Raw genomic sequence first — 22,074 nt, forward strand, 5'->3', positions numbered from 1 at the left:
ATACAGTCTCCCACTACTGTCCTTGATCGGACCTACCCTTGTTCTCGTCATTCTCATGTTTCTCACATACGCATAAAATTCCTTTGGGTTATCCTTGATCCTATCCGCCAAATATTTTTCATGCCCTCTCTTAGCTCTCCTAATCCCTTTCTTCAGCTCCCTTCTGGCTATCCTGTATCCCTCCAACGCTCTGTCTGAACCTTGTTTCCTCAACCTTATGTAAGCCTCCTTCTTCCTCTTTACAAGACATTCAACCTCCCTCGTCAACCAAGGTTCCCTCACACGACCATCTCTTTCCTGCCTGACAGGTACATACATATCAAGGACACGTCGTATCTGTTCCTTGAAAAAGTTCCACATTTCAACGACATCCTCCCCTGACAGTCTATGCTCCCAAATTATGCTCCTCAGATCCTGACTTGCAGCATCGTATTTACCCTTCCCCCAATTCTAAAACGTACCCTGTTGCACGCACCTATCTCTCTCCATAACCAAGGTGAAAGTCACAGAATTGTGGTCACCATCACCAAAATGCTCACCCACGAACAAGCCCATCACTTGTCCCGGTTCATTACCAAGTACCAAATCCAATATGGCCTCCCCTCTGGTTAGACAATCTACATACTGAGTTAGAAAAGCTTCCTGGACACACTGCACAAACACCGCCCCATCCAATCTACTTGATCGAAAGAGCTTCCAATCAATATTTGGGAAGTTGAAATCGCCCATGTGGCTTCCACACCTTTCCAAAATCTGTTTCCCAACTGTTTCTCCACACCTCTGCTGCTATTGGGGGGCCTATAGTAAACACCCAACAAGGTGACTGCTCCTTTCCTATTTCTGACTTCAGCCCATACTACCTCCAAAGGCAGATCCCCCTCGAACTGCCTTTCTGCAGCTGTTATACCATTTCTAATTAGCAATGCCAACCCCCCTCCTTTTTTACCACCCCCCCTAATCTTACTGAAACATCTGTAACCAGGAACCTCCAACAACCATTCCTGTCCCTCTTCTGTCCACATTTCCGTGATGGCCACAACATCGTAGTCCCAAGTACTGATCCACGCCTTAAGTTCACCCACCTTACTTCTGATACTCCTTGCGTTGAAGTATACACACTTGAACCCATCTCGGTGTCCGCAAGTATTCCTGTCAGTGCTACCTTCTCCACAGCCTCCCTACATTCTTGGACATCCTGAAAAACAGCTAAACTACTTGCTGGACTACAAGTCCGGATCCCATCCCCCTGCCGAATTAGTTTAACGCCCCCCCCCCCCCCCACCCCGAAGAGTGCTAGCAAACCTACCTCCCAGGATATTGGTGCCCTTCTGGTTCAGGTGCAACCCATCCTGCTTGTACAGGTCCCACCTTCCCCAGAATGCAGTCCAATTGTCCAAATACCTGAAGCCCTCCCTCCTACACCATCCTTGCAGCCACGTGTTCAACTGCACTCTCTCCCTATTCCTTGCCTCACTGTCACGTGGCACTGGCAACAACCCAGAGATGACGACTCTGTCCGTCCTAGCTTTTAGCTTCCAGCCTAACTCCCTGAGCTCCTGAATGACCTCCCCACCCCTGTTCCTACCTATGTCATTGGTGCCAACGTGCACCACGCCTTCTGGCTGCACACCCTCCCCCTTAAGGATTCTGAAGACAAGGTCTGAGAAGTCTCGGACCCTGTCACCCGGGAGGCAACAAACCATCCCATGTCCACAGAACCGCCTGTCTGTCCCTCTAACTATAGAGTCTCCTATAACTAGCACTCTCCTCCTCTCCCCCTTTCCCTTCTGAGCCTCAGAGCCAGACTTCGTGCCAGAGACCCGGTCACTGCAGCTTACCCCTGCTAGGCCATCCCTCCCAACAGTAACCAAAGCGGTATACTTATTGTTGAGGGGAATGACCACAGGGGATCCCTGCACTGCCTGCTTCCTCCCCTTCCGAACTCTAACTGTTACCCAGCTACCTCTGTTCTCTGGCGTAACTATGTCCCTGTAGCTTCTATCTATCACTCTCTCAGCCTCTCGAATAATCCTTAGTTCATCCAACTCCAGCTCCAGTTCCCGAACGCGGTCTGTGAGGAGCAGGAGCTGACTGCATTTCCTGCAGATGAAGTCGGCAGGAGCATCAGTGGTCACCCCTACCTCAAACATCCTGCAGGAGGAACATTCCACTGCCTGCGCTGCCATAACTCTACACTTAGTCTCCAAAACAAGAACACTAAGTAGCTTACCTGTTCAGCCGACTGAGTCCTTTTTTTTTTAAGGTTAGAGGAGGAGGGAGGGTGGAAGACACTACACGTGTAATGTCTCTGGTCCCTTCTCCACTCAAATAACAATCACTTACGTTCCCAACCAGCTCTGCGCTCTGACTTCACTTCTGCCCAGCTCTAGCCGCTGAACTGTGTTATCCGGCATTCGATTATCCGAACAAAGTACTCCCCACTCATGTCGTTCAGATAATCGAGGTTCTTCTCACTCGCTGAGTGAAGACATCTTTTCTGTCTCACTAGCTTCTTTTACATATCATTTTAAATCTATACCCTTTTATTCCTGTTACTTTTATGGGCAGTAACAGTTTCTCTCTCCAACCTGCTCATGATTTCGCAAATCTCAATTAAATCTCCAGCTGATATTACCCTGGCTGAGGTCTAAGAAGGGCCCTATACAAGTTCAACATCACCTCCTTGCTCTTGTACTCTATGTCATTATTATTAAAGCCAAGAACACTGCATGCTTTATTAACTGCTCTCTTCATTTGTTGTGCCACCTTCAATGACCTGTGCACATAAACATCCAGGTTTTCTGCTCTTTAAGCTTCCTCTTATTTTATGTCATCTTTTAATATTCTACCCACCAAAGGACAAGACCTAACACTTCTTTGCACTTAACCTCATCTGGCATCTATCTGCCCACTCTACCAACTTGTTTTTTGGAGTTCCACTCTATCCTTTTCACCATTTGCAATTCTTCTAAGTTTCATGTCACCTGAAAACTTTGAAACTCTTCCTTGCACACTAAGATCCAGATCATATCAGGGAAAGCAAGGGTTCAACACAGAGTGAGGCAATATCGTAAATAAAATACAAGCAGATTACCACATCTCTGAACATTAGATTATCTGAACAAAATACTCAGGTTGGTCAAAATGTTATTTCAAATATATTCTGATTTAAAATAAGTGATAGCAGGAAAATACTTAGTTTTAAAAACTATTCCTCCAGTCAATAAACAATTAATGCCAATTATAAAATATTATAGACAAAGGATTATCACATGAATGTACGATACAATCGTTCATTATTTTGTGCAATAATAATTTGCAGATATATCGCTATCTTGATCTTGTCAAAATGATTTATTTTCTTACCTGGAAATGAAAACAAAATGACAAACTGCAGTAATTAAAAATCTGAAATGTGCAAAATATGAGGCTTGAAGAAATAGGAACAGGACGTGAGATCTTGGTGGGCCATACTTGCTGCCTCCAATCTGAAATTGACATTCTATTATACTCAAGAGATTATTATCACTCCTTGTACACATGATTGATGTTGTCCATTTGAGCAATCCTTTACTATACTAGTATCATAAATGTAAGGAACAAAAGCTTTTAACATCTTACACACATACAACGCTGGGATGTTTATGTTTGAGCTTAACATGCATCTTTTTACAGAAAATAAAGTTTCAGGTAACCTCTAAGTTACTTTTAAAAGTTATTCTATTTAATAGTGACCTCCAAAGAACTTATCTCCTCAGACATTTACAGTGCAGAAGTAAGCCAAATCACCCCATTGTGTCCACACCAGTCAAAGATCTCACTAGTCTTCCAATTTTCCAGCTCTTGGCCCATAGCCCTGGAGCCTATCACAATGCAAGTGAATATCCAAATTCTGCTTAAACTGAATTAAGCTGAAAATATAAACCTGAAGGACATTCGTGAGCCAGATGGGTTTTGCGAACAATTAGCAAGAGTTTCACGGTCATCAATAGATTCTTATTCTCAGGGCGTTTTTTAAATTGAATTCAAAATTCCACCAGCTGCCATTGCAGGTCCTCAGAATGTTACCTGGGTCTTGGGGTTAATAGTCTAACAATAATACCACCAGGCCATCACCTCCCCTTATGTCCCTGACTTACAACTTTTATCTAGTGACCCATATTAAAACTTATTTTATGTTAGAAGACAGGACTGGATCTGCTAAGATTTTGGCAACATTCATCACAGGTGAAGGATGGCTATTTTGGGGGAGATAGCAGCCCTTCATGAACAAAGCATCAAGATACATTAATGCCTTTATGATCAGCGAGTAAATAAACTGATATATTAACTATCTTACTTCATTCAAGATACTTAACATAAACAATGTTATTACAGACAATCTTTTAATGAAGGAAACGGTCTATAAAGATTAACCTTTGCACAAGAAAAATTATTTACTATGGGAACCACACAAATACATACCAACAGTTGGTCTCAATCCTTCCAAGTACATTTTGTCCTCAACTGTGCTTGCAGTAGAAATTACTTTAGCTCCTCGATGGTGAGCCAACTGAATAACAATAGTACCAAATGGCTAGAAAGAAAGAGAATGATAGGTTATTAGGTAATACTCAAATCAAATATTCAGCGTGCTGAACTTTTTTGCTTATAGTGGGATCACTTCAACTAACACAGCACTTTTGTTGGTGCATATCAATATAAGCAAGTCAAATTCAATTCAGCTGAGAAGAAATTAGTTTAAAACCCAATAAAACCACAGAACAACAGAAAAATAGCATCACAGGTGGTCATTCAGCCCATTGAGGCAATTCAGCCCAAACTCTCTTTTGAAAGCAGATTTAGTATGAACAGGTTAGGGAGAAGTGGAGAATATATGCATTTTCAACTCAAAACCTAATACCATGAGATGCTCAATAAGAACAGCATAAAACTAATTAAGGAGAAAACAAAAGCACAAAGAAATCAAACAGATTTTAACATAAGAATGGACAGGTGTTAGTTGACATTCTAACTGATTAAATCCTGGCACGGTTTTATCAAGAATTCTAATAACAAGAAATTCAATGCAGCCCACAATGCAATGCATGTATTCAAGACTTCGATTTTGAAAATGAAACATAATATGCTCCAAATAAGTCGATTAAAAAGGGAACTACCCATTGTCTTCAGCCTTGCCACGTATTATGTAATTACGCTATAAACTTCTTGACATGCTTTAACTACTGTCTCAAGACAATGTCGGCTGTTTGGAACTTTGGCATCCTCAGTTAAGCTTCCTAGTTCAAGTCTTCTCCATCACTTACAACCATCTTCATCAAATATCCATCATGTTAACAAAAATGTATAACATTAAGTTTGAACTTTTTTTACTGTATCTTGTATGATAAGAGGAGAAGTCATAAATTGTCCCAAATGGTGTTATGATTCTGAAGTTATTCAGCGCACACTGGTGTCTTTGTGAAACATTAGTAGCTGCTGAATTCCCTTTGTTGGAGGCCGTTACATACATTCCAATAAATTATATTAACAATTTTGCTTTCCTTATGAGGTTAACTATTACTCAGCTAAATTAAAAACACCGCAGAATTTTAATTCTTTTGTTTCTCTTCAAAGGAAGTTGTGTGTGTGTGTTTATTAAGAATGGGACATATATAAATACTTGTGTAATCCAAATTGTCAATACTGTTCTCACATTTAGAAAGGGGATCAAGGGTTATGGGGAGAAGACAGGAGAATGGAGTTGAGAAACATAGCCATGATTGAATGGTGGTGTTGACTTGATGGACCAAAATGGCTGATTTTGCTTCTATATCTTATAGGCTATAACATATTCTAATAGTTTACTGGCTATTTATGTCAAGCTAACATGCCCATAGTTCTCCATTCTTTCTGCCTTCTTCGAAAATGGAGCTACATGCGCTATTTTCCAGTCTGCAAGATCTTTTGTAGAAACTATAGTTATAAAGACCTGTGTATAATCCATCTATTAGGATTGGTTTAAAAAGAGATGGAGACAGTGGTGGGTTACTGCTGTGAAGATGTCTTTTAAAAAAGTGATTGTGGAACAGAGACCTAAATCCAACACTGCTCAGAAAGTAGGTTACAGCTAATTAATAATCTTAACATCAAAGTTACAGACCCCTGTGGTTTTATTTTTAAAAGCCACTTGTGGGATGTGGGTGTTGCTGGCTGGCTAGCATTTATAGCCTGTCCCTAGTTGACCTTGAGAAGATGGTGGTGAGCTTGAGTCCACCTGCTTTGGGTTGACCTACAATATATTTCCAAGTCAGGGTAGTAATCAGTGTTAATGGATAAGGTTATCCTGTTAAATTTATGTCAGGTAGGGTAAATACATTTAAAGGTCATTAGCTTTCTTTTCAGTTCAGTTCAGAAGAATAGTGACTGAATTCAGAAATAAGTTTTGGAGCTCAGTTCAGAAAACACCAACCTTCAATAAAGCAAGTAGTCACTTTTTATTATCGTTCTGGACATTTTAAAACACTACTCCCTTGCTTACCCTTTTTTTAAAACCCTGTAACAACACTTCTGTAATGTAACTGCAATCTGTAAATGGATGGTGCAGAGAGGTGACATTACAAAACTTTTCACTGCACTCATTGAGTGCACGTCAATAAAAGACTACATTACTCTAGATTCTCACTGAGTAGAAGTTTTCCAGTTTAGATCAAGAGAGGCCAGCGCTGTAGAAACATCTAATTTGAGAAACTACCCAGCCAGGAGAATTTCAATCGAAATTTGCAAGTCATTGGCACTGGAAAAGTTTAGGCTCTCAGATTTGTGAGGAGTTCACGGCAGAAAGGAATCACCAAATGGTCTTCAATCCTTAGGAACAAACCTGGAAGGAGTCAATTAAGTAGAAATCTGAAGAGTTGAGACAGCGGTGTAATTTCTCTGGACTAGAGTCTCTGTAATGGATTGTCAGAGTCATCGAGGAAGTATAATAAGAGAGCCTTCAGACTATTGTGTCCATGTCAGTTATCAAGCACCTGTCTACTATAGTCTCATTTTCCAGTGCTTGGCCAGATAGCCTTGTTTGCTATGGCATTTCAAGATATAGGTCATCTAAGTACTTCTTAAATGTTTTGATCATTTCAGCCACTAACACCTTTTTGGACAGTGACTTTGCCCCTTTAAGAAGATTTAAGGAAAGTTTATGGCTATCTATGCCTCTCAATTCTGTACATTTCAATGAGGGGCCCCCCAAGCCTTCTTTCCTCTTTGGCATTTGCACCCCCTCCCTACTTTGTCAGCTCCAGTTCTGAAGAGGACAGCATGCCATAATGAGGCAAGGTTCTGCTGAAGCAGTCCGAACATTTACACATTGTAAGGAGGTCCATGATCTGTTCCACTATGGCCTTGATGGAAGCATCAGCAGAGTTGTATTGTCCTTCTGTGTCAGCACTTAGATTTTGTAAATATGTTAGCAGCCATGCTTGAAGCAGGTATTGTCTCCGAACAGCCATTCCTATATGGGCCAAGAATTTCAGGAGATAGGCACTTCTCTAATAAGAGTCATGACAACTCCCAGGATATCAAGTGCAGATCTCCAAAATTTAACATCTATGGTCATATATAATTTGGTATTGATTGAGTGGATGACAAACTCTTCTGGTTATTAATAGGTGCTCTTAAAGCAACATGAGTGCACTCAATTGTACCCTAGCCTTGGGGGAGGGTGGTGAAGAATCCTAATGTCTGAGCTGCTTAACTCTTTTTGTGCTGCGCGAAGGATATGAATCGCTCTGCTCTGGATAAAATGGCATCAGTTACATTTTAGTTGCATAAATGGGTGGATGATTGGGAAATGTCACACGTGGCCCCAGTTGCTCCTTGAAATGAGCTGGTAGCAGAACCATTCAGGGCAGCAGTGATCTTGACAGCCACTAGGATGGGACTGTTATCCTATCCTTCTGAGAGTTCAAGTCCTGCTCCAACACATGAGACCATTCAGTGATGGGAACCACTGACATTATATATCGAGGCCTGCACTATTTTTGAGACAATTGAAGAAAATGACAGAGGCCTATAGACACAGAGTTTCATCATTCCCCTCTATCTCCTTGGTATTTCTTCATCCTCTGGAAACTGCTGGGACAGCTGCTGGATTATTCTGAAGGAATCATTTCCACATTGTCTCTGCAGTTGAATCAATGGCACATGATTTTAGTCAAAGCAATCTCTGTGAGCTACGCGAAGCTCATTCATCTTTGATGAATGTCACAGAGATAACACAATTTTATTCAAGATAGTCCTGCGCTGTGACATCCATCACAATGAAGCCACAAGCTATGCTTTCATATGGCACAGCAATGAGACTTCCCAAAGAGATCACTGTCATGCTTTGATAAAGGAGTTCTGAGGCAGCATTGTCTTTGATGATTTTTTACTGCTGCATGGAAGACTACCATGACCTATATGTGGCAGCAACTTCTGGAACTAGACATCATTACAACATTCTACATTGGCACGGTAGTCATCTTGTGTGGAATATGGGAGAATGCAGGAAAACATTGTTTCGTGGTATGTATGCTGCTGAACCAAAACTTTCATGCTCCATTGAGGAAATAAACTTCTGCCAGTAGCAACGTTAATATTACACTGCCCTCCATCCCACCCCAAAAATAGGGGTCCCTTCAACATCACAGGCCATTTCCATGCATACTTACAGTCCAGTGTATGAATTCAACAGCTGCAAAGTGAAGGGAAGTGTTGTCCAGTGCAAGCTATGGGACAGGTTTTTGAAATGGACATCACTGACGTTGCTTTTAAGTAACTTTTCTGATCACATTTGCGAAGCCAACGTGACAAGGAAATAATGAGTATGCTTCAGCTCATAATTCTTGGACAATGAATGACCTGATGATATATAACTGAATTGAGATTCTCAGAATCCAGAGGGTGGCTGTACATAATCAGTGGAGGCATGTTTACCCTCAGCTAGGGCTCCAATTCCAAAGGTTTTGCACTGCCAGCAAAGGCAAAAAACTTACTCCATCCATTCTGCATGCAGTATTAGATATTTTGTGCATAGCTTTCGAAGTTGATTTGATAAGTAAAGTTCTGACTTTGTTCTGGTGTGAGTGAATAGCAGGCTCTGCTTGTGATGCAAGAACTTCTTTCCATTTACCATTTCCCTTTTGTGTTGCTGTCATTGGTAGTACCGATGACCTTTCAGCCTCACCCTGTTTCCAATGAGACCCTTTACTTAACCACATATGTCCCCACTTTATTCCCAAAGCTCATTACTGAAAATTCTCATCCTATTACTGATCCTACACTCTCTCCTTGTAGAGGTTAAAATTACGATGACCTATATGAACCTTCCCTTCCAATGCTCCCTCCTTTTCACTTTGAAGTGTCCCATCTACCTCCAATTGCCTTCAATAAATGTAAGCATTCCCCCAATGAACCAACAATGATGTCCATCCCAGATTTAATTTGCTTACAATCCTCAACTCCATAGACTTCACCCTGTTATACTGCAGGATGATTACCAAACAAAACCCTAGGACTGAACATGGCACAGTTCCCAGGCTGATATCTGCTCAGCAAACTGACTGATCTATGTGTAATTCATGAACTAGTCGTCTTTGACCTGCAGGACTGCCTGTTGCTGCAAAGACATGGGTTCCAGCTGTCTGAGCTGAAAATGTGTTGCTGGAACAGCGCAGCAGGTCAGGCAGTATCCAGGGAACAGGAGAATCGACGTTTCGGGCATAAGCCCTTCTCCTGAAGAAGGGCTTATGCCCGAAACGTCAATTCTCCTGTTCCCTGGATGCTGCCTGACCTGCTGAGCTATTCCAGCAACGCATTTTCAGCTCTGATCTCCAGCATCTGCAGACCTCACTTTCTCCTTCCAGCTGTCTGACACAATCAACTGCTTGGCAGATCATGGAATCTCCCTGGACTGCAGTAAGTCGAACTTGTTGACTGGCTGCAAAGTACTGTGACTCAGCCTGTAGTTCACAAGTTAGTAAATGTATTCTAAGAATGCAATGTGAAATGGACTAGGGTGGTGACCTTCAGATAAATGAGTACATAGATACATGAGATGCATGCACCCTATGTACAAAGCGAACTGCGAAAGCATCCAAGTTGTAGATGTCCCTAAACTCCAATGGAGAATATTGAAGGGCTGAAGTGGTGTGAGAATTGATCTGAGGGCAAGCATCATGATGTGGCAAGGCTAGCTGTTTGCCAATGGTGATGCCCACCCATGAATGTCAAGGACAATGGTGGCTATGAAGCATGGAAAGATGATGCACGATGAATAGGACAAGCATTCAATAAGCTGCAGCTTGCAGGTACCCACTATGATTTACATGTCAGAACTTTACATCATTTAGTTTCCCACTGAAGGGAAGGAGAATTATGAATGTTGTACAAAGGAAGAGAACTGGGGTCTTAATGAGATGCATATGTAATTAACTTAGGTTGTCATTGCTCATTGGTGAGATTCTGAAGTCGCCATTAAAGCTTAAGGGGAGCAAAATTGCAAAACCTTTTCTTTAATTTTGTCTGCATTTGCCCACTTTTTTCAGCACTGCTCATGTCACCCAATGGTGGGGAAAATTCCACCCCCTCAAGACACATCTATGGTCACAAAACTATTTGTCTGTTCCCTGAACTAATTCCATATTGCTTTTGATCTTACACTCCTCTTCCTCCCATCCTCAGCAGCTCACCTATAGTGCCATGGACACGGCCATGACTGCACTCCTCTGAGTAAGCATCACCCTAACCAATCTCCAAAACAGAAAACCAATTAGCGAGTTGGTCTGTCTCAGGATTCTTGTACCATCTGCCTGGTTCTCAGATAGGAAATAGACTGTTTGGCAGTCACCTATCTCCATGCTCCTCACTTGGTTATGATCACAGTGGGTCTTTGGTAAGGTATTCCAGTGTATGGCCTCATGCACCTATTATTGGCACTTTAAACAAAATGAAAATACAGTTTCAAATTTTGAGATCACATTATGACTTTGAACCCTGAGGAGGCAGCCAAGATCTTACATAAAGTTTAACAGGTTTGTACATGAACTGGGGTAGGCGTTGGCAGAATGATGTCTCTCGACTAGGAGATAGGGAGGACTGAAGATGCCAGAGTCAGTTAATAAATCGTGGTGATGGAAAAAGCACAGCAAGTCAGGCAACAACAGAGGAGCAAGGGAGTTAACGTTTTGAGCGTAACCCTTCTTCAGTTTCTCAGATTTTGCCTGACCTGCTAGGTTTTTTCCGGCGCCATGTGACTAGTAATCCAGAGGTCCAGGCTAATATTCACGGAATAACTCTTCAAATCACATCAAGGTAACTGGTAGAATTTAAATTTAAGCAATCAATCTGCAATATAAAGGCCTCAGTGGCTGTGATCATGATAAGTGTCACTGATTGTTGTAAAAACCCATGAGGTTCATAGATATCATTTAGAGAAGAAACTGTGCCACCCTTACTTGGTCTGGCCTCCAAATTCACACCAATGTGGCTATCTCTCAACTGTCTTCTAAGATAGCCTAGCAAGCCACTCAGTTCAAAGGCAATTAGGAATACATATATACATATTAATTATCAACGGAAGAAAACCTTATAAACAATTCAGTGATAAAAGAATCATCACAACATCAAAAGTTAATTGCAGAGCTTTTGTTCAAATTAGATGTGGCATCAACCAGTATAGTTGCCAAAAAGAAAAACCCTCAAAGGTTTGGGATGATTTGCCACAGGGATTCTGTTAAATATATCATGATTGATAACTTCATCTGAACTTTAAAATCGATCAATATACTTCAAGAGCTCTTACTTGAGAACTTTATCAATATGCTGATGAGATAAGTATCAAGGTTGTCTTTATTTGATGCACTTCTGCATTTGTCATTCCATGAATTTAATATTAACTATCGCATATTTTGTAGCAAAAGCTATCTATTGTGCTTCAGGCTGTACTGTCCACAAAGTTTATTCAAACTCAACTCAGTATTTTAGTTTCATTTTAATTGCTTTCTTCAATCCTTTCTCCCCTGCAAAGATAAAGCAAATGGTGAAACCACAGTGTTGATTCATCAGGTAAATGTTCCCAAAAGGGGAAAAATAAACTTGATTTCACATGAGCATTCAGTGCAGTTTTCAGCATAAACAAGATATTATAAATGTTATTTAACTGAGGGATTTCATTTCTTTTACCATGGAAGCTTTTCATAAGACAGATCTAAAACCTCAAAATTATCTTCAACTATATATGAATACCTGGCAATTAAATCTTGAGAAGCACTTTCTAAAACTGAACATTTGCATGTGTAATTTGTTGTATGATTTGTTAATGGGTTCAGCAAGCATAAAGGTAAAGTCAACTACTGGAATCTAGGCTATCGACAGGGATGACTAGTGATGCTTTACCCTGAGGGTCACGAAACTTCAGGCGAGCAGAGAGTTTGAGAAGGACACAGGTTAACCTCAGCTGGTGTGGGAAGTGAACCCATACTATTGGTCTCACTCTGCATTACAAGTCAACCATCCAGTCAACTGAGCTAACTGACCCAACTGACCCACAGTCATAAGCACATATTAGTAAGTCAATAACACGTTGTAGTAAACAGATTATTTACTGAAGCACAATTTGAAATAGACACAATGTGTTCAATTCTTGCACCAGCTGAGGTTACCATGAAGGGCACTTCTCACCTCTCCCCTTGTCAGAGGTATGTTGACTCTCAGATTAAACCACCAATCATCTCTCCCCCTCTTCCTAGAACCATAGAGCAGTCCTATGGTCCCATCAGATATTAAGACTGCTCAATTTGTAGATTAACAATAATTCTTCCAAACAGGAAAATACCATAAAGGTTTTAAAAGGCTACTTATTTTATCACTCAATCCCTCTTAGTCTATTTCTATTATGACTGGTTTTTGCTTCTTGGGAGCTAAACTCTGTACTAAACATATTATAATATTGAAACCAGTACACAGATTCATTTTCAAATCAAGTATTGGGTATATCACAGATCCCTAGATCGCTCCAGGCAGGATTAGACATCAATGGGAGAATTTCAGTGTTAAAGGCGATTAAAAAAACCAAAGAATTGTGAACAGAAAAAAAAAGTGTTTTAGATATTCGCAAGCTGATTTCACAGTATATCAGTACAAAATGCTCGATGTTCCAGAATAGGGACAGTCTAAATACATAATAAAGAAACCACTGTATAGGGACAAAGAGGCTATTGACAAAAGCAGATACACAACTGAGGTAAATTGGATCAGCAAGTTCAATCATAGACCATCATCTGAAGTGTTTAAGTATCAGACCACATCCATAAATGACAGCAGATTTCATGCAAAGATCAAATTGAGTTCTCAAGAAAAAGGCTGACGAACAAAAAAAGTATATAGTTGAGATCTTCATATTGCATCAGAGAATAGGATTATCTTAATTCTCCAAGTATGCTGCACCAACAAATGACATTGGTTCAGAAGAAAGAGAATAAATTTTATTAACTTGTGAAGCCACCACATCTTGCACCTTAACCGAACAGATGTTTAATTAGTACTTACGTTTGCTCCTTCCATTACTAACACAGTTGTCCCAGCACTGACATGAGTGTGCGTGTGCAGGGCCATATATGCACGCAATCCATCACAAATAGTCCCTGCAGCATCCACCCAGCTCACGTTTTCAGGTTTCTTTACTGCATTTGAAAACCAATACGTTAGAAGAAAATAGTAGATAAATGCAAATCAATATAAATAATTCTCTTTTTTGCATTGTTTAACATGTTCTACTTTCTTTTCAGACACAGATTTATAAAGTAAAAATCATCTAAGGAAGGATATACTAGCATTGGAGACCTTAGAAAAGGTTCACTAGGTTTATCCTGAGCCTGGAGAGATTTCTTTTTGAATGAGGTGAAGTTGAGTAGGTTGGGCCTGTACTCACTGGAGTTGAAAATAACGAGAGAAGGTCTTATTGAAACACACAAGTTTCGCCGGGGCCTCAGCAGGGTAGATACAGAAAGGTTACTTCTTCTTGTGGAAAAGTTGAAGGAGAAAGGGCATAATCTCAGAATAAGGGGTCACACATTGAAGGAAGAATTTCATCTTTCAGAGAGTAGTGAATCTGCGCAATTCTTTACTGTATTATACAGAGGCTGTTGAGGCTGGGTCATTTGGTATATTCAAAACTGAGACAGACAGACTTTTGATCAGTCAGGGAATCAATGAGATTGGGATATCCCCATATGAAATAAGGCAGGAAAATAGAGTTCAGGAGTATGAAATCAGACACGATCTAACTGAATGTGGATCAGACTTGATGGGCCAAATGGTGCATTTATGCTCCTAAACCTTAAATGTTATGGCACGTAAGTGTAGAGGCAGGGACTAAAGTAATGATGAGGTAAATATGGAAATATGTCTGAAGGTGGAGATGTCGCAAAAGCCATTCACTACAGACAGACAGACAGAGAGAGAGAGTGTGTGAGAGAGTGTGCGCGCAAGCGCGCGCATGCATACGTAAAGAGGATTGCAATAGCCTAATATTAATATAGTTCTCTAGTACTTTAAGGTTTATGGAGAGATCATTCTGAGACATTTTTAACAAATCAAACAGGAAAACACGGTGTTGAGCTTCAACCACAACTGCAGAGACTCTTGGCTTCAAAAGACACATCATGGGTTAAAATTACAAACGGTGCATTAAAAAAGAAACAATTTATTACAATGCTGATCACCCACATGTGGTATTTTGGGGATGAGTGTTGGTGCATTTTTGCCCTATTTAGCTTTTCACAATTTCCACAGCAACAGCCAATTACTGCAGGGCCTTTGGTGATTGTCATAGAAATCATGGCTATCCAACCAGAAAATGTGCTGATAGCGTGTGTATAAACACAGAGTACACAGAATCTATGCAATTAACTCTATATGTGAAGGCCTTAATTTAGTTAGGAACACTATAGATGTACTGATGGATTACAGCTGCGAGGTGGCGCCCAGAAACTGGAAGAATGAAAATTTTCATTTTTTTCATCCTCAGTTTAAAAATAAAGGACAGAGCTTTCATTTTTGAAATAAATCTGAACATATAATAAAAAAGTTTGGGCTCTTGTTACATTGAGAGAATATTAGAGTAAAGATTATTTTTATATATTTATTCCCTCAAGTTCAAAAATTGTCATAATTTAAGTTTGATTAGATTAGGATAGATTCCTTACAGTGTGGAAACAGGCCTTTCAGCCCAACAAGTCCATACCGACCCTCCAAAAAGTAACCCACCCAGACTCATTTCCCTACATTTGCCCCGATTAATGCAACTAATGCAATAGGCAATTTAGCATGACCAATTCATCTAACCTGCACATCTTTGGACTGAGGGAGGAAACCAGTCCACCTGGAGGAAACCCATGCAGACACAGGGAGTATGTGCAAACTCCACACAGTCACCCGCGGCTGGAATCAAACCTGGTTACATGGTGCTGAGAGGCAGCAGTGCTAACCAGTGAACCGCCGTGCCACCAAGTTGATCTTACTTTATATTGTTCACGTCCTGTTTTAAAATATTTTTGTCAGCAGAGCGACTTCTTCTTTGACTTTTCTAAATGTCCCAGATAATTACTTGTGGTAATCTTGGTACATTTATCCATTATCCTCTCCATCACGTCTTCAGTTTCTGCTGCTATTTCATGACACCTTTCAGATTTTCTCTTTACACATCTACCTTATTTTTTTCTATAAATGCATCTTTTATTGCAATGTTGAATACTGCAGAGAAGAATAGTCCTGCAACAAATGGGCGTACCAATTTAAGACCTGGTATATGTCTAGGAGTTATTGCCTACCCATCATCATTCACACGTGAAACAGGTCCATGCAATTTCAACCAAATTGATTAGAATACAGTACAACCTCCAAACATCATGGGATTTTCCATGTGGTGTACTTGTTACTGTATCTGTATACTCAGAACTCTTAGCATGCAATTAAATCTTTGATCAGAATGTACAAAAGTGACACTTCAAGCGTAAGTTATGGACAGATTTGTTTATCTAATATTTGGACAGGTAAAAAGAGCATATATAATAAATTGGGTTTTATATTTTAGCATACTCTTTTCTATTCATTCATGGGATGTGGAAGTCACTGAGTCAGTTAGCATTTATTGGCCCTTTGAGAAGTGCTCCAATTAGTGTAGGGACACTCAAAACGTCACAACAGAAGAGTTCCAGGATTTTGAACCAGCAACAATAAAGGAACGGTGATATATTTTCAAGTCAGTATGATGCATGATTTGAAGGGAAACTTGCAGATGGTGGTGTTCCCATGTACCTGCTGCTCTTGTACAAAATAATAGTGGTAATGGGTTGAAGATGGAGGCTCAGTACATTTCTGAAATGACTTGTATAAGAAATTTAGGAAACCTGGTCAGCATGGACGAGTTGTATCAAAGAGCCTGTTTCCATGCTGCCTGGAAGAGTAGTAGAGGCAGGTTCAATTAAGACATTCCGGTGGGCATTGGGTGTTTAGTTGGATAAAAATAATGTATAAGATTACGAGGAAAAAAGCAGGAGATTGGCTCTCGTAATGAAGCTCATTTCATTAGCTGGTGGAGGTATCTTGGGCAAAATGCCCTCCTTAGATCAGTTGACCGTAAGACAGAGGAGCAAAATTAGGCCTTTCTGCCCAAGATGGTTGTTCCACCATCCGATCATGGCTGATATGTTTTTCAACCCTAGTCTCCTGCCTTATCCCCTTAACCCCTGATGCCCTTATTAATCAAAACCTATGTATCTCTGACTTAAATACACTCAATAACTTGGCCTCCACAGCCCTCAGCTGCAATGACTTCCACAGATTCACCATCCTCGAGATGAAGAAATTCCTTATCTCAGTTCTAAAGAGTAGTCCCTTCATGGAGGCTGTGCCCTTATGTCCTAGACTCTTCTTCTAGTGAAAATATCTTCTCTACATCCATTATACGCAGACTCCTCAGTATTCTGTAAATTTCAATCACATTCCGCCTCATCCTTCTAAACTCCATCAAGTACAGACTCAGAATCCTCAATTGTTCCTCAAATGACAGGTCCTTCATCCACAGGACCATTCTTGTCAATCTCCTCTGGAACCCCTCCAGCACTAGCACATCCTTGCTGAGATATGGGATCCAAAACTTCTCACAATATTGCAAAAACAGTCTGACCAGAGCTTTATGCAGCCTCAACCGTCCATTTCTGCTCTTGTACTCTTGCCGTCTTGAAATGCATGCTAACATTGCATTTCCCTTCTTAACTGCCAACTGGATCTGTATGTTAACCGAAAGAGGATTCTGATTTAGTGCTCCTTAGACATTTTATGCTTCAGGTTTCAGAAGTCTTTCCCATTCAGAAAATAATCACAGAATCCCTACAGTGCAGGAAGAGGCCATTTGGCTCATCATATCTGCAGCGACCCTCCAATGACCACCACAATCCCACCCCATTCCTGTAATCCCAAATAAGGATTTTTTACCACAGCTAATTTACTTAACCTGCACATCCTGGGCACCACAGGGCAAGTTTTTTTTTGCACGTCCAAGCCACCTAACCTGAACATTTTTGGACTGTGGCAGAAATTCAAGCACTCAGAGGAAGCATGTAGACACAGTGAAAAATGTGCTAATTCTCCACTGACAGTCACCCAAGGCTGAAATCGAAACCAGGCCCCTGCTACTGAGGCAATGATGTGAACCACTCTGCTGCCCCAATGCCTCTAGTTTTCCTACCACACTTTCCCACTATATTCCATCTGCCACTTTTCTGCCCACTCTCCTTGTTTGGCCAAATCTTTCTGCAGCCTGGCCTCTTCGTTAAAACTACTTGCCCCTCCATCTATCTTTGTGTCACCTGCAAACTGAGCAACAATGTGGCCAGTTCCTTCACCCATACAACGTAAAATGTGAATAGTTGTGGTCCCAACATGGACCCCTTCTAGTCACTGGCTGCCATCCTGAAGAAGACCCCTTCATCCCTATTCTTTGCCTTCTGCCAGTCAGCCAATCCTCTATCCATGCCAGTAACCTGTCCCAAACAACATGGGCTGTCAACTTATTTCACATCATACTACATGGCACCTTGTCAAAGACCATCTGGAAATGCCAAGAAATCACGTCCACTGGCTCCCCTTGGTCTAATTTGTTTGTAACCTTTTCAAAGACTTCTTTACAGGCTTGTCAGGCATGACCTTCCCTTGACGAAACTGTGCTGACTCAGTCCGATTTTCCCATGTATTTCGAAGTTCTCGCTATCTCATCGTTAATAACGGACTCTAAAAAGCTTACCATCGATCGAGGTCAGGCTAACTGGTCTACAGTTTCCTGTCTTCTGCACCTCTTCCATTTTGAAGAGGGGTGATGTTCTGATATGTTGTTGGTGTTTTCCTCTGTGAAGACTGATGCAAAGCATCTTCACATGTCCTCTGCCATTACTACTTTTTCAGCCTTGTTTTCCAGTGGTCCTATGTTCACTCTTTCCTATCTGTTACTTTTTATATCTAAAATAAATCTTACAATTTTAAAAAATATTATTAGCAAACTTACTCTCATATTTCATCTTCTCCCCCTTATTGCTTTTTTGGTTACCCACTGCTGGTTGTTAAAAGCTTCCCAATCTACTGTATTTGCACTAATCTTCAGCACATGGTATGCTTTTTCTTTTGCTTTTATGCGGTCCCTGACTTCCATTGCCAACCATGGTTGCCTCGTTTGTACAGGTCTTCTTCCTTGGGATGAATTTCTGCTGTACTGCCTGAATTATCATCAAATTCCTGCCATAGTTGCTCCACTATCTGCCCTGCGAGGTTCCCCTTCCATTTAACTCTGGCCAGCTCCTCCCTCATGTCTTTGTAATTACCTTTATTCAATTGTGACATGATGACATCTGATTCCAGCTTCTCCCTTTCAAAGTGAATTCTATCTTATTACGGTCACTGCCCCCTGGGAGTTCCTTGACCTTAAGTCTGCCTCATGACACATCAACAAATCCAGAATAGCATGTTTCCAAAAAAGACATCTTGTAGATATTGTGAATTTTTTCTCGAGATCCAATACCGATCTGATTTTCCCTGTCCACCTGCATATTGAAATCCTCCAAGATAACTGTAATAACAAAGAACACAGAACAAAAAACTGTACAACATAGGAATAGGTCCTTCAACCCACCAAGGCAGGGCCAATAAATGATGCCCTTCCAAACCTTTTGCGTATACCCAGTCCGTGTCCCTCTATTCCCTGTATTCATATATTTGTTAGGATGCCTCTTAAACATTGCTGTTGTATCCACCTCCACCACCTGCTCTGGTAGTGCATTCCAGGTGCTTATCATCCTCTGTGCAAAAACCTACCTCTCATCTCCTTTAAACTTAGTTTTAAGACAGAAAGGGGGTGGTGGGGGACTATGTCCCCGAGTAATTGACACTTCTACCCTGGGGAGAAAAAAAAAGATTCAGACTACCCAGGTCCCGTGACTTTGTAAACTTCTTTCAGGTTGCTCCTCATCCTTCTATGTTCAAGTGAAAACAAACCAAGTGTTCACTCTCTGCAGCTCCCTCAACCTTTGATGTCTCCACAAGGCTACAAATCAAGCCAGCTACATTCTCTCCAAATCATTTATATACATTACAAACACCAGGAATCCCTATCCTGATCCCAGCAGAACACCACTGCTCACAAATCTCCTGTCAGAAAAACACTGTTCCACCACTTCTATCGTCTATGACCAAGCCAGTTCTGTATCCATCTTACAGCTCACCGTGGATGACATGTGATTTCACATTGAAAAAAAATCAGCCTGCCATGAGGGACCTTATCATACGCTTTGCCACTTCCTCAAAAAACCCAATCAAGTTTGTGAGACATGAGCTTCCCATACAAAGCCTTGCTGCAAGGTGCCTTTCTGGTTCCTAAATTATTTTTTATTCGATTAGATTACATACAGTATGGAAACAGGCCCTTCAGCCCAACAAGTCCACACTGACCCGCCGAAGCGTAACCCACCCAGACCCAGTCCCCTACATTTACCTCTTCACCTAACACTATGGGCAATTTAGCATGGCCAATTCACCTAACCTGCACATTTTTGGATTGTGGGAGGAAACCGGAGCACCCGGAGGAAACCCACGCAGACACGGGGGGAATGTGCAAACTCCACACACACAGTCGCCTGAGGTGGGAATTGAACCCAGGTCTTTGGCGCTGTGAGGGAAATTTCTGGATACATTAACGCAAGAGAGAAAGTGAGGATTACAGATGCTAGAGGTTAGAGTCGAGAATGTGGTGCTGGAAAAGCACAGGTCAGGCAGCATCAGAGGAGAATTGACATTTCTTGTGTTAGCCCTTCATCAGGAATGAGGCTTGTGGCCCAAGGGAACTGAGAGATAAATGGGAAAGGGATGAGGTTGGGGAAGGTAGCTGATAATGTGATAGGTAGATGAAGGATGGGTTGGAGATGATATGTCAGAGAGGAGGGTGGGGCAGATGGATGGGAAGGAAGTTGGACAGGCAGGATGGGGCAGTGTTGAGTTGGAAGGTTGGAACTGGGATAAGTTAGAGGGAGGGGAAATGAGAAAACTGGTGAAATACACATTGATCCTATGTGGTGGCAGAGTCCCAAGGCAAAAGTTAAGTCTTTCTTCCTCCAGTCGTCGGGTGGTAAAGGTTTGGTGGTGGAGGCCGCCCAGGACCTGCATGTCCATGGCAGAGTGGGAGGGGGAGTTAAAGTTTTCAGCCACGGGTGGTGGGGTTGGTTGGTGCGGGTGTCCCAGAGATGTTCTCTGAAGTGTTCTGCACATTGGCGTCTGGTCTCCCCAATGTCGAGGAGACATCAGGAGCAACGGGTAGTGTAGGCAATGTGTGTGGAAGTGCAGGCAAAACTCCGAAGGATTTTCTGCCCCGCATCCTGACTGTTGCTAGGAGGCCTAGCAACTCACACGGTCCTTTTGCCTTTGTGGTTCCTCAGTTCTTCCAACACAGATTCTATGCCTTCTGACTTTATATCACTTCTTGTTGTCGACCTAATTTCAATTCTTACTAACAAGGCAACCACCCCTCATCTATTTGCCTGTCCTCTCGTTAGAACATGTATCCTTGGATATTTAATTCCTAGTTGTGATCCCTTTACAGCCACATCTCTCTAATCCCCAGAGACAGAGACAGAAACATGGGGAGAGAGAGACAGACAGACAAACAAAGACAGAGAGAGACAGGAAGAGAGAGAGACAGAGACAGAGAGAGAGTATCATCATATCTGCCAATTTCAACCTGTGCTACAACCTCATTTACCTTGTTCCATATACATGTAAATGCAACACCCTCACTTCTCCATTGACTGCCTCCCTTCTCAGTTGTCTCCTTATCTGCTGTGCCTGAAGTTAGATTTCTGATTCTTTCTATACTCCTGTCCTATTGCCTGTTCTGGAAATGTTAATAATCTCTGCCAAACCCTTCCCACTTTAACTTCTTCCATAATTTTCCATTCTTGTCACATCAGCCACATATTTATTGCTTTAATTTCGTTGACTATGTGTCAGTTAGCTTGTAACTCCGCTCGGAACCCAGAGATTTTGGGTCTGCCTTTCAATTTAGCCCTGAGCTGCCCATATTCCCTCAGTAGGACCTCTTTTCGCTTTCTACATGTATTATTGGTACCTACAGGGACCATGACAACTGGATTGTCCCCTCCTACCCAAGTTCCTCTGCAGCCCAGAGGAGATATCCTGAATGTGGGCACCAAGCAGGCAACACAGCTTTTGGGACTCTCAACCCTGGCCGCAGAGAGCAGAGTGTACTCCCCTGATTATATTGTCCCATTACATCTACATTTTTCTTTATCCCCCCCCCCCATCTTAAATGGCTCCCTGTACCACAGGGCTAAAGTCAGTTTGCTCATCCTCGCTCCAACCCCCACTCTCGTCCAAGAGGGAGCAAGAATCTCAAACCTGTTAGATAAGTTCAAGGGCTGAGGCTCCTTCAGGACAACCTCTTGGATCCCTCTAACAGCCTCACTCATCTGCACACACTCCTGTTATGAAGATGTG

The 22,074-nt window shown here is 41.6% G+C and overlaps 1 protein-coding gene across 4 annotated transcripts in view; it reads right to left on the minus strand.

Moving 5' to 3' along the window:
• The window catches only part of cryzl1 (crystallin, zeta (quinone reductase)-like 1), a 92,659-nt gene that overhangs the window by 48,161 nt on the left and 22,424 nt on the right, over nucleotides 1–22,074 (minus strand). For all 4 annotated transcript variants that reach the window (XM_043701259.1, XM_043701262.1, XM_043701258.1 and 1 more), the window contains 2 exons: nucleotides 13,567–13,700; nucleotides 4,465–4,576 (listed from right to left, as the gene is read on the minus strand). In XM_043701259.1, the coding sequence (XP_043557194.1) occupies nucleotides 4,465–4,576; nucleotides 13,567–13,700 (246 nt within the window). The remainder of the gene's footprint in view (nucleotides 1–4,464; nucleotides 4,577–13,566; nucleotides 13,701–22,074) is intronic.

This window comes from Chiloscyllium plagiosum, chromosome 12, assembly GCF_004010195.1.
Source record: "Chiloscyllium plagiosum isolate BGI_BamShark_2017 chromosome 12, ASM401019v2, whole genome shotgun sequence".
NCBI lineage: Eukaryota > Metazoa > Chordata > Chondrichthyes > Orectolobiformes > Hemiscylliidae > Chiloscyllium > Chiloscyllium plagiosum.